The following is a 12,182-nucleotide window of genomic DNA, read 5'->3' on the forward strand; positions in this document are numbered from 1 at the left end:
AGGGTTACCAGAAGCACAGGATTTTTATATAACTTGCATCAACCTTCTACTCTATGTTCATTTAGGGATTTTACAGTTTTGTTTTTTCCATTAGTGTAAATTTGATAACAGAGATTCATCTTAGTTGTTTTGGTGACGAACATTATTGTTTTAGTCTACTGTACTGCACTTGTTGGAAAGGCTCGTAAAAAGTGTCTTAAGATTCATCTCAAACAAAACTTACAGGAAATAACCCAACACCTTGGTAGTTAAATCAGGTTTATTCCTATGTGGATAAAAACTTCTGAATCCTTTATATGGGGTTACTATTATTCATGTTTTCTATAACTGGCCAATCAAAATTTTGGTTGATTGCGTCACCTTTCGTGCTGGGTAAACTCAGCGTACGCACAGGGAGCAAGCAAGAGGTTGCTCACCGTGTCGTCTCCCAACACTGCTGGTCGGGAAATGAATAGATTATTCTCTTTCTTCCTCTCTACGATAGAGCTTTTCACATTCTTCTAGTTTACCCTTTTAGTGTTTAGCTCTTTTGACGTGTGTTTTTTTTTTTTTAATTGACGGTCACTAGAGTAACTATTCACCTTAAATTGTGAGGGGTGACTGTAGTACTAGATAACTCATAAAAATTAGAAGGAAGTCAATCTATCTACCATGATATTTCCACAATTTCAGAAGGTAGCTAAGGAAAATATAGAAGCCATAGAATACTTTTCATTTGGGCTCTCACTCTTCTAGACAAAAAACCACAACATTTAGAATGAGTATAACTATTTCACTATCACCTGTAATTTTGCTCAGATTCTTAACCCTGGAGCGGCTCTAATCCTAAGCATTGGGTTTGCTTGGATCATTGATCCTGAAACAGATAATTTCCTTGATACTACAGAGGCTCTGGTCATTTTGGTAGGAATGGTTTAGGCTACTAAAATTGGAATGGATCAGATCCTTGGAATCAAAACAGTTCAAGATTCTTGATGCTAGAGCAGCTTGCATTATTGGCACTGTGGTGGTTAACTTTCTTGATAAGAGCAATGAATACCATAGATATTGAAGTGGGCTAAATCTTGAGTGCTGCAGTGACTCAATTTTTCAATCTTGAAGCATGAGTACCACTATCCAAAAGCAAAAGTAGCTTTATATTGAAGCTGAAGCAGCTCTGATGGTTCTGAAATCTGCTTAGCTACTGCAAACATAATTTAAAATAATTTTGTTTTTTTTAGCAGACTAGGTATATTAATCTCCATTAGTATTAAACATGCATCATTACAATATATCATAATTAACTGTAGAGTAAAAAACTAGTAATTTTGTTTCTTTTACTCAAGTTGCATGGCATTAAGTTGCAGAAGTTCTGGAAGTGGCTTTTCAAGTGTAAAAGTGGAGAAACTTATACAGTATATATTTCAAAGACAAAGTGGTTTTGGGGCAGCTCATCAGTAGCAATGTCAGTACAGTATCAGTATCTTAGCAAATGAATGCCAAACTTATTACTGTAATTTTTACACAGACAACAACTATTGAAGTCAATGAGTGGAAGCAGAACTAGGACTCTTGGGAAAAATCCACTCTGACTTAGTGTTGGAACACCATCTGAGGAGTGATGTTTTAAGTAGCAATGAAAAGTTACTCAGAATATTGTAGTAGTCACTGGGTGGGTGGAAATGAAATAAAATTGGCACCAATGGAAATGCAATCCTCCTTTATTGCTTCGTCAAGTCCTCAAGGCTAGCCATGTAAGAAACTATAGATTTCAACAGGCAAGACATGAGAAAAGAAATTTATTGGTACAGTAGGGTCCCGAATTATGCGAGAATTTGGTCGATTAATGACCTCGTGTAAATGGAAAATCGCGAATTTCGAAACACACAACTAACAGAAATAATTCCATTGTGGCCATGGCAACCAGCAATTTGCCTATTCAAATGTGTTTACTACCCATTTCCAATACTTTCTTTGTACTATACTGTATTTCTTTATAATATCAAATTGTTTTTGTAAATAAATAAAACATTTAATATACTTTAAAGTTCTAATAACTTGAAAAATGGTTAAAATTATAACCAGGATAGGTGTAAACACCATATATTTCCCGTTACAACACAACCCAAAATACAGACAAATTTTAATGTTTGTCATATCTATTGTATAATACAACTGGTGAATAGCAAAACCATCACTCTATAGACTAGCTTGTTGTATGATTGAAAATCCAGAATTATCAAAATAAAGGCGATTTTATATCATGCGTTTCCTAAACACGCTAAAAAGCAGAATAGAAAACGACAACCAATGTTTTGTTTACGTTTAACTCTGAGCACAACGAAGAAACAGACGCATTTATACATCTGTGTTTTTGAATTGACAGCAATTTTACCAAGTATAGATTATATATTGAATTTGTTATTACCAATGTTCTAATTATTTTTTATTAGAACTTTCAAATAAATGAAATGAATGCCATTTATGAAATGTTTTTCTTTATGATGCCGCCTGAAACGGAAACCTTCCATTTGTTTACGCTCCATCTTCGATCATAATAAACAAACGAATGCATTAAACACACATGATCTAAGTCATAACTAATGATATTACAAACATTTAGTAAACATTATGTTATTACAAATATGTTACTTACCGTATCCATATAAATTCCTAAATTCGTAGCAAAGCTGGACATTTTTTTTCCTTATGCGTTTAATCCACAATAGCAAACTGCCGCTAATGACAGAGTGATAACTTACGATAATTCTAAACTGTTACGAAAGATAATTGTCCTTTCCATATCCAAAATACTTTTCCTAACTTCAGTTATAAGTCAACTTGTACCCACCTCAATTATGGATCCATATGCAAAAAAGGTAAAGAAGAAAGTACTAGGCCTATTTTTAAAGTCACCGAACAATTAGGTTACCGCTATAACGTTCGATGAGAGAGAGAGAGAGAGAGAGAGAGAGAGAGAGAGAGAGAGAGAGAGAGAGAGAGAGAGAGAGAGAGAGAGAGAGAGAGAGAGGGATGGTTTTAAAGTACTAAACAATAAATATGATAGGTTATAACACATTGGTGTTTATGTAATATTAACTGTATAGATGGTTTGAATAAGTTAAGAAATGGTGTAAACAATTCTTTGTTATTGTATTCGCGCGGAAGCTAGACATCAGCTGATGTGATCACAGCCAAAAGTAAAACAAAGATAAGTTAGCAATACTCGATTTTTAAAACACACCCGAAATTTTACAACATAAGTACATGTTTTATTATAGTGCAATTGACATTTAAAGAGTAAAAATTTTCTGGAATAGAATGGTGTTTCCTAAAAAATAGTGGTTTGCGGACGAAATCGGTTACCGTATTTTAAGCTATGATTGAAATGGATGTATACACGGTATAATTTTTTCGTTTTGTAATTAATTGACACTTCAAGAAAACCGATTTTGGTTTCTTCATCTATTTGTAAGTATTGTATAACGAGAGAGAGAGAGAGAGAGAGAGAGAGAGAGAGAGAGAGAGAGAGAGAGAGAGAGAGAGAGAGAGAGAGAGATATTATGACGCAGAAGGTTACAGACCTAGAACAGGGGAGGATGAAGGGGGGGGAGTGATGAGATAGGCTGGGTGGACTCGCAGGGGAGACGGTAGGAGACGGGGGAAGGGGGGATTTGGTTGCCAGTGGCTAAAAATAGATTCTGAAAGACGGTAAAGGGAAAAACGAATCCCATCGAATAAACAGAATAAGGAAAGGGAATAAGATCCAGAGGAATAATAGATATAATGGAATGAAAATGACTAGATGGTGTTAGTTGTGATAAGAATAATTTAGATATTTGAAATAAGAGTGTCTGAGGAGGTATAGAAGGAATTCGTGATAAATATAGAGGAATATCAAAGGATACAGTTAGTTTGCATTAAAGGGTTTGTTATCGTTTATCGGCAGTGAATAGCCTAAACTTCGGTAACGAGTCGTCAATATTTTGTCATATTTTAAACAGTATACATTTGATTTGCAAACATTGGTTTTGTAGAGTAGACGGTAAAATAAAATCTAGAGAGAGAGAGAGAGAGAGAGAGAGAGAGAGAGAGAGAGAGAGAGAGAGAGAGAGATTTCTGCCATCAAATCTCTCTCTCTCTCTCTCTCTCTCTCTCTCTCTCTCTCTCTCTCTCTCTCTCTCTCTCTCTAGATTTTATTTTACCGTCTACTCTACAAAACCAATGTTTGCAAATCAAATGTATAGCCTACTGTTTAAAATATGACAAAATATTGACGACTCGTTACCGAAGTTTAGGCTATTCACTGCCGATAAACGAACCCAGTCTACTCGTGAAAACCTTGAACGCCCAGAGGGAAAAATAGGGCTTTTAAATATACTGTACTAAACAAAAATAATGCTTTAATATACCATCATTAACACTACCATAACAATTATCGTAAGGTTGGAGAAAGATAAAGATTGCCAAGAACGTAACCACATTTCTGTTTACATTTTGTCAGCTGGACTCGCACAGTTAACAGTTGATTTCATTGTTGGTGTGGAATTTTATCCTTAAATAGGCTATTCATTATGAAATTATGTTAATGAAATGTAATGTTAATATTGTTTTGTAACATTTATTATAAATCACCGTATTTAGGGCTACCAATATACTTAAAAAGACTATAGATTTGATACATTTTGTAGTGCTTGACTCGCGAACTTTGAACAGCCTCGTGGATACAGAAAATTTATTTTTGAAAAATAGCGATCGTGGAAAAGGGGAATCGTGTAATTCGAACACGCTTAATTCGGGACCCTACTGTATTTCAGCAAAATTATTTCACATGGATTCCTTCCCCATTAAAGGTAAAGGTAAAGGCGACTGGTTTCAGTTCAAGTTTCATCAGAATATGTGCTCACCAGAACATCAGCAGGACAAGCCCAACCTCCCACTGTGGTGGCCAACCAAAGCAGTGGCCTCCCAGTAAACGGTAAACTCACGGTCCCGGGGTGGGATCGATCTGCTGCCAAGCGAATGCTAGGCAAACACGTTACCACTGTACTAGCCAGGAGGCTAGCGATGTAAACATTAAATACCTTAGAAGGGAACTTACAGTATGATGTGGAAAATATGGAACAAATTAAATTGACTAATAATCAATGAGTTATAATCATACAGCAATACAGGAAATAGTGTCAATTATAAATGGGTAAATATTTCTAAATGGAAAATCAACTAAAAGGCACGCCATACAAATAATTCCCAGAAATAATGACTTATTCTGAAATCTATTTGTAGTGGAGAATGTAAAACCTTGAGATTATCAAATACTTGTACTAGGCAATAGTGTACATTATGTTAAATACACTATGGACCTGGTATCTTTTCAAAATTTCTATTATACTACTGTGTTCCTAATTGACATTGAAGCATAATATTAACAAATCAGAGAAAAGTCAATACATGACGGAGGGAAAGGAAACTTCTATAGGCTACCTGTGAAGAAGCATTTTATAACAATATAAATTTCATAACAATATAAATTACTTACATATGATGGTGGAGGAGGGTACTGAGGTAATGAAGGCTCACGATAATAAGGTGGAATATTTTGAGGTGGAAGTGGACTATGAGGTGGTGGCCCTACATCTCCAACAAAGGGTGACCCCCAGCTATTAGCAGGCACCATTTGTTGATAAACCTCATTAACTGGAAATTGTTAATATTGAATTATTTTACTTTCAGTAAGATGAATGAACACATGCTTTCTCTCTCTCTCTCTCCTCCTCATATTTATGTATCTAAAAATACTGGGCTCAAGAGTCTATTATTATTCAAAATATAGTACTAATATCCGAGTATTGAAGAGGAAGATGGAATTCATATCACTTATGAAAATTACATATATAAAGATGAATGACAAAACAGGCAAGTTTGATATTCTGAAAGGTAATGAACAATTTAATAACAATAATTTCAGATTCAATTTTTATCTCACATATGAGATTTTTATCCCACATACATAAGCATTTTATTTATTACATAGTAGTAGTGTATAATGTATATATACTACTATTGTACTATTTAATAAATAAAATTGTTATGTACGAGATCAAAATTTATATCTGAATTTATTATTAGTATGTTCATTACTTTATGATAATAGCTTCTGGTCAGCCATTGAATCAAATCTGGGCCCAAGAAACTGAGGTTCAAGTGACTTGCCACTACACCACAAATAGAGATGTGGCATAGTGGCAATCCACTGGAACCTCAGTTTCTCGGTTAAGGGTTTGGTTCCCTGGCCGACCAGAGGCTATTATCATAAAGTTAAAACCTTTTTAATCTACTGCACATACTTGAACTTATCTATGAAAGTTTACAAGAGAAATGTTATCTTGAAGATTCCTCGTGCAGGTATACCTTACCCTACGACAATAATTGGTTCCTAGAGATGAGAATTCAAGTCGAAAAACAACTTAAATCGAATTTACTTGTCACTAGACTAACCCAGAAATAACCATCTCCAGTTCAATACACACACAAAAAGAGAGAGAGAGAGAGAGAGAGAGAGAGAGAGAGAGAGAGAGAGAGAGAGAGAAAACTATGATATTCTACAACAAATTGGTGCTGATGTATTTTTCATAAGGAATTTGTATTAAACGAGTTAAGAAATGATATAGACGATATTCTTTGTTATTCGTATGTGTGTGTATATTCTCGAGTCTTGAAATAGTCTGATCACAACCAAAAATAAACAGTAGCAAGTATTTGTTGACTGTTAAAACGCTCCTGAAATTTGAAAACTGGTATACAACAATGGCTTAACTTTATCTTAATTTTTCTATATATTATTTTTGCCAAACGAAGCTTAATTGAAAAGACTCAAATTGAAACTACATAACCCAAGGTATACTTGTACTGGCATTTAACCCTAAAATATCAGAAGTTCTTAATATAAAATTTTTAATACTCAACATTCTCTCTCTATAAGTTACCATACCCCTTCAAGACAATTATCAGCAAAATATATTCTATACATCAATATGAAACACCATAGTCAAAATTAAAATTGATTTCCTCCTTATATATCTCATAAGCATAACATACTAACTTGGAATGGAAGGAGACTTGCCATCTTCCGTCGGTGGTGGAGACATGACTGGCATATACGGATAAGGCTGGCTATAACCATAGTTGTATCCTCCATACATTACTGGTACTTGATACACCTGCATGAAAAGAAGAATACAGTAATGCAGAATCAAAATAATACTAGGCTAATCTTGAATCTTGACATTCAGAGAATTGGTCTCTGTAACAACCTACAACAATAGTTGTAATGTAAAATTAGATAAAGTTTTCAATTATCAGCTTGGGATCTAAGGTTTGTATCTGTAGAGAAACAACTAGTCATCTAATATTGGTTGAAGTTCAAACAATAAAAAAAAAATATGATAATGCATCAACATGAAATTCAAGTCATGATATATCCAATGTACCATAAGATTTTCAATTAGGAAAAATTTCTGAGCATCTCTCTCTGCTTGACAATGCCCCATAGTAACTAAGAATCTTTTTTTTTTTTTTTAATTAAGTAACTCAAAAATTTTCCATGTAAATTTAAATAAGGTAAATCAATATACATACCATCACTGATGTTAATCCTTGATTCATTTTCATGAGTTCATTATTTGGACCTGGAATATAAGTAATTTCTGTACAATCTAGCTGTATAGGTATAAATGAGCTATTGAAGACAATGAAATCAGTTCCAAATTAAAACATACATAAAAAATAATTATAATTTGATATTCACTACATTAAAATCAATTTCATACCTACTTATACTGATCATCTATGTAACTAAAAATGAATTTTCAATATATATAGACTATGTAACATGACTTCTGATGAACCTACCTCGAATACTTCCATCTAAGTTTTCCGGTTGACAATGTGCAGGGAGAGGTGGTGGTGTGTGTTCTGAAGGAGTTAAACTTCCTTCACTTTGTGATATTGGCGTTATCATCTATGTAGAGAAAAAAAAAAACTTCTTGAGAACATATTCGAGAAAGAAAAAAAAAAACACCACCTTATTATGGCAATCAAAATTAAAAGCTAAAAAAGATAGAGGTGCTATTTATAATTTTCTTTACAATTTAATCTTGACTACCTATATTCATGTATAATTTAGTTACACCAGATTGATCATATTCATTGATTCTTATAGACAATCCAAAGAACACATTCTTTAATAGGTAGGGACCAGTGAAGCAAAGTTATGTTAAAAGTATTTTGAAGGATACCAAAATTGATGGAGTACAAGTAAACTGAAGAAATTGGTGCAGTTTGGTACCAATGAGTAGCAGCCAAAGATCAAATGTCATACACCAAGAATCTGTTAACATGAAGTAAATATTTCTTTTTACTAAGTTATAATTCAAGAATGAGTTCAGTACTTCCCTTAACCTCCAGATAATTCATAACTTAAGTTTAATTTTTTCTTTCTAGTATTATTCATTATCTCCTAGTTTCCTCACCAAAAGCATTTAATGTTACATATAGTGTATATATCAATCAAATAAGCTAGAAAGACCCTAAAATAGTGACAATCTAGCTTATATTTTGAACAAATTACTAAATCAATTGGTTTCCCTCAAATTCTGCTCTCATTTCTTATCAAACTGATGATGAGAGTACGTGACCTAACAAGTGATACATTGAAGGAGTAAAAGGAGGTAATAACACTGAAATAAGCAAAATAAATCAATGTGAATTCCTTTTGCCACCTAGCTTTTCCCACAAAAGTACATTACTTACTTTTACAGGTCAAAACCTATACACTAATTCAGCTTTAAACAAATGTAAAATCCTTACATGAACACTAATTTGGTATACTCATCAAAGAGAATATCACTAAAAATAGTCAATGAGAGAACAGGTTACTGTCTAACATAAAGAAATATTCAGTTATAAATTATGTTTTACATAGCTTGTCCACAATTGATAACCCAGCACCTACCTAAATATGAGAATAATTGTGGGAATCTATCAATTGATATCATTGAGGCTTAAGGCTGCCAAATTGATAATTACTTTGCATTGCATTCAACAATTCAAAAGAATTATTTCGTAAGCAAGATAGTGGTAAAGGACTACTTAACATACAAATGCACTCTGAAGTTTTCCCGTACCCTTACTTTAAGCATCCCTGACATACTTACTCTGCAAGAAGAATATACTAATGTTTTTCCATGTCAAAAAGTACCTTAAATGTTTAAAACTAAAGACCAGTAAACATTATAGCAAGTAGCAACAATACCAAAGTGGGCCACTGTTGGATACCATGAAGAGGTTCAGAGGTGAAGGAAATACTGCTGTAAAAGTAAGCAAACCAAAGTCAAAGCACAGCAAAGAAAAGCAGAGCTTTGAGAGGAAAGAGCAACATAATTGGACAGTGAATTGTTACAGAGAGGGCAGTAAGAGGAGTAGAAACTGACTGGATGAAGAGGAAATATTGTGGTTTTACTTATAAATAAGATTATCTCATTATTAGAGAAAAAATGGTTTTCAGTAGTTCCCAGTTACAATGAAATGGGTGTAATTTTTAACTAACAACCAGGTGAAATTTATAGCTGGAATGCATTGGGAATATCAGTAAATACGTACTAAGACACTAAAATGATTTCAGAACAAGACAAAAGGGGAAAAGGATCAGAAGTCAGACGAAGAGTAGATAAGTAAGAAAACTCTTGATAAAAGAGAAAGATGAAGACAACAACTAGATGGGTATGCATCTATAAAATGGGCAAGACAGAATAGTAAAGGGGATTTAATTTTTGTACAGTGCCATAAATGGCAAAAAAATTAATATATTGATAATGATGACTAAAATATATCTAGGCAACAATAGGGAACTCAGAGAAATGCTGTTAACTCCATTTCAAGGAAAACCAATTACAGTGAAACTAATCCTAGGCTGCCTACTGAATGTAGCATGTTACTCTCCTTGCATTATACTCAGTAGAACAATAAATCTTATCTGATCTTTTTTAAATTTGACTTTTTATAGCTATCTTAATAACAATAATTTTATCTTGAAGATCTAATATCTTTCATTGTAGGTTCCATCTTGCTAATCATTTCACCCTAATTTTCAGAAAATTTTCATTAAGTGGTCAGGTTTTAATTTCTACCTTCAGTCATACAAAGTGCTTCAGTAATTGTTATTTTGTTGTGGACATGATTTTAGCATTGTGCGATTGCCACCAAATTTAAATGTTTAAGTAGCGAGAAAAAGCCCAAGACAAAGTCTCTTTAAGAACCTTCACATTTATTATCCTCAACCAAAGCTCTGAAGATAAAGACAAAACCTACAAAATTAATAAATTCAGTCTTCTGCCAAAAGCTGTTTGAGCCAGTGATTTAAAACTATCTTCAAGTCTACATCCGTTGAGAATTGAAATCAAACTTCATAATAAAAGATAATACACTAACAATTTGAAGACAAAATCCCAAATTATGTAAAAATTATGAACTCGGCACACAAAAATTTAATAATGATGATTTCCATTTCAAGTCTTAAAGGATCACATGACCAGCTCCACCAGGTCAAGGAAAAAAGTCACACATTTAGGTCTGTCATACCATGCTTAATGCTACTGACACTGATAGACTTGCCCTCCTCCTCGAAGCAGAAATATAATACAGTTATCAGAATCATAAACCTTGCTGGTCATTGGTTTAATGGATAGATCTAAGACAACATTGTTATGCCCATAATGGCTCATCAATAAAATTAGATATGGTTGTAACAAGTAGTTCTTCAGCTAAAGGTAAACATACAACGTACATAACACAATATAGGTAAACATTAAATAAAAATGATATTTTGATTATAAAATAAATTTTTGAATATACTTACCCGGTGAATATATAATAGCTGACGTCTCGGACGGCTCGACAGAAAAAACACAAAAACTCGCGAGCGATCGCTATGAAGGTTGCAGGTGTGCCCACCAGCGCTAACTATCGGCCAGATACCGCATATACATGTAAACAGCTCCAGTTCTTCTCATCCCGCTGGGTCTCTATCGGGGAGGAAGGGGGGGGGCCTTTAATTTATATATTCACCGGGTAAGTATATTCAAAAATTTATTTCATAATCAAAATATAATTTTTAAATATTAAACTTAGCCGGTGAATATATAATAGCTGATTCACACCCATGGTGGTGGGTAGAGACCAGTATTAATACAGTTTACAGCGTATATGCTTAGAGTTTTTGACAGTTATAATATAACAAAACCCAAATAAATATAGGTACCTGGTAAGGAAGCTGACTTTGACGATTACTCTGCCTTGTTAGTCTGCTTTCCTCACGAAGCCCAGCCATCCTCTTAGGATGCTGAAAGACTCCCAGGAGCTGAAGTATCAAGGGCGGCAACCCATACAACAGGACCTCATCAAACCCCTAATCTGGGCGCTCTCAAGAAATGACATTTGACCACCCGCCAAATCAACCAGGATGCGAAAGGCTTCTTAGCCTTCCGTACAACCCAAAAACAAGATTAAAAACATTTCAAGAGACAGATTAAAAGGATATTGGAATTAAGGGAATGTACTGTAGTGGTAGAACCCTCACCCACTACTGCACTCGCTGCAACGAATGGACCCAGTGTGTAGCAGTCCTCATAAAGAGTCTGGACATCTTTAAGTAAAATGACGCGAATACCGACTTGCTTCTCCAAAAGGTCGCGTCCATAATACTTCGCAGAGATCTATTTTGCTTAAAGGCCACGGAAGTTGCTATAGCTCTTACTTCGTGTGTCTTAACCTTAAGGGGACCGTCCGCGGTGGTATTTTGGCATACTGACTTGAAAAATTCAAAAATCGTTTTATTGTCTCTCTGTATAGAGAAACATATCGTACATGCTCTCCAGAAGTTTCAACCCATTATTTTTACAAATAACGAAGATATAGAGGTTTTTAAATGATGACGTCATCCTTACTGTGTCGTCTGCATGACTTAGTTTGACAAAATCGTCTTTGTGTGTAATTTTGCATATATATAGCGATTTTTTACTTATATTTCGATCTATCGTACGTCTGGCAGAAATGGAAGGCATTGGTAGAGTGTAGATGAACGAAGTCTACTCCTACAATAACAGAAGCCAAAGTTGCCAAAGATGTATAGAAGTTATAATGTATGC

At 34.2% G+C, this 12,182-nt stretch overlaps 1 protein-coding gene across 5 annotated transcripts in view; it reads right to left on the minus strand.

The window, feature by feature from the left end:
- Positions 1-12,182, minus strand: part of LOC137640148 (UDP-N-acetylglucosamine transferase subunit ALG13-like) — a 210,799-nt gene that overhangs the window by 26,796 nt on the left and 171,821 nt on the right. For 4 of the 5 annotated variants that reach the window (XM_068372647.1, XM_068372646.1, XM_068372642.1 and 1 more), the window contains 4 exons: positions 7,891-7,999; positions 7,618-7,667; positions 7,082-7,199; positions 5,519-5,676 (listed from right to left, as the gene is read on the minus strand). In XM_068372647.1, coding sequence (XP_068228748.1) covers positions 5,519-5,676; positions 7,082-7,199; positions 7,618-7,667; positions 7,891-7,999 — 435 coding nt within the window. The remainder of the gene's footprint in view (positions 1-5,518; positions 5,677-7,081; positions 7,200-7,617; positions 7,668-7,890; positions 8,000-12,182) is intronic. The other variant, XM_068372645.1, reaches the window with a different exon arrangement.

The sequence above is a fragment of the Palaemon carinicauda genome, chromosome 4 (assembly GCF_036898095.1).
Source record: "Palaemon carinicauda isolate YSFRI2023 chromosome 4, ASM3689809v2, whole genome shotgun sequence".
NCBI classification, from domain to species: domain Eukaryota; kingdom Metazoa; phylum Arthropoda; class Malacostraca; order Decapoda; family Palaemonidae; genus Palaemon; species Palaemon carinicauda.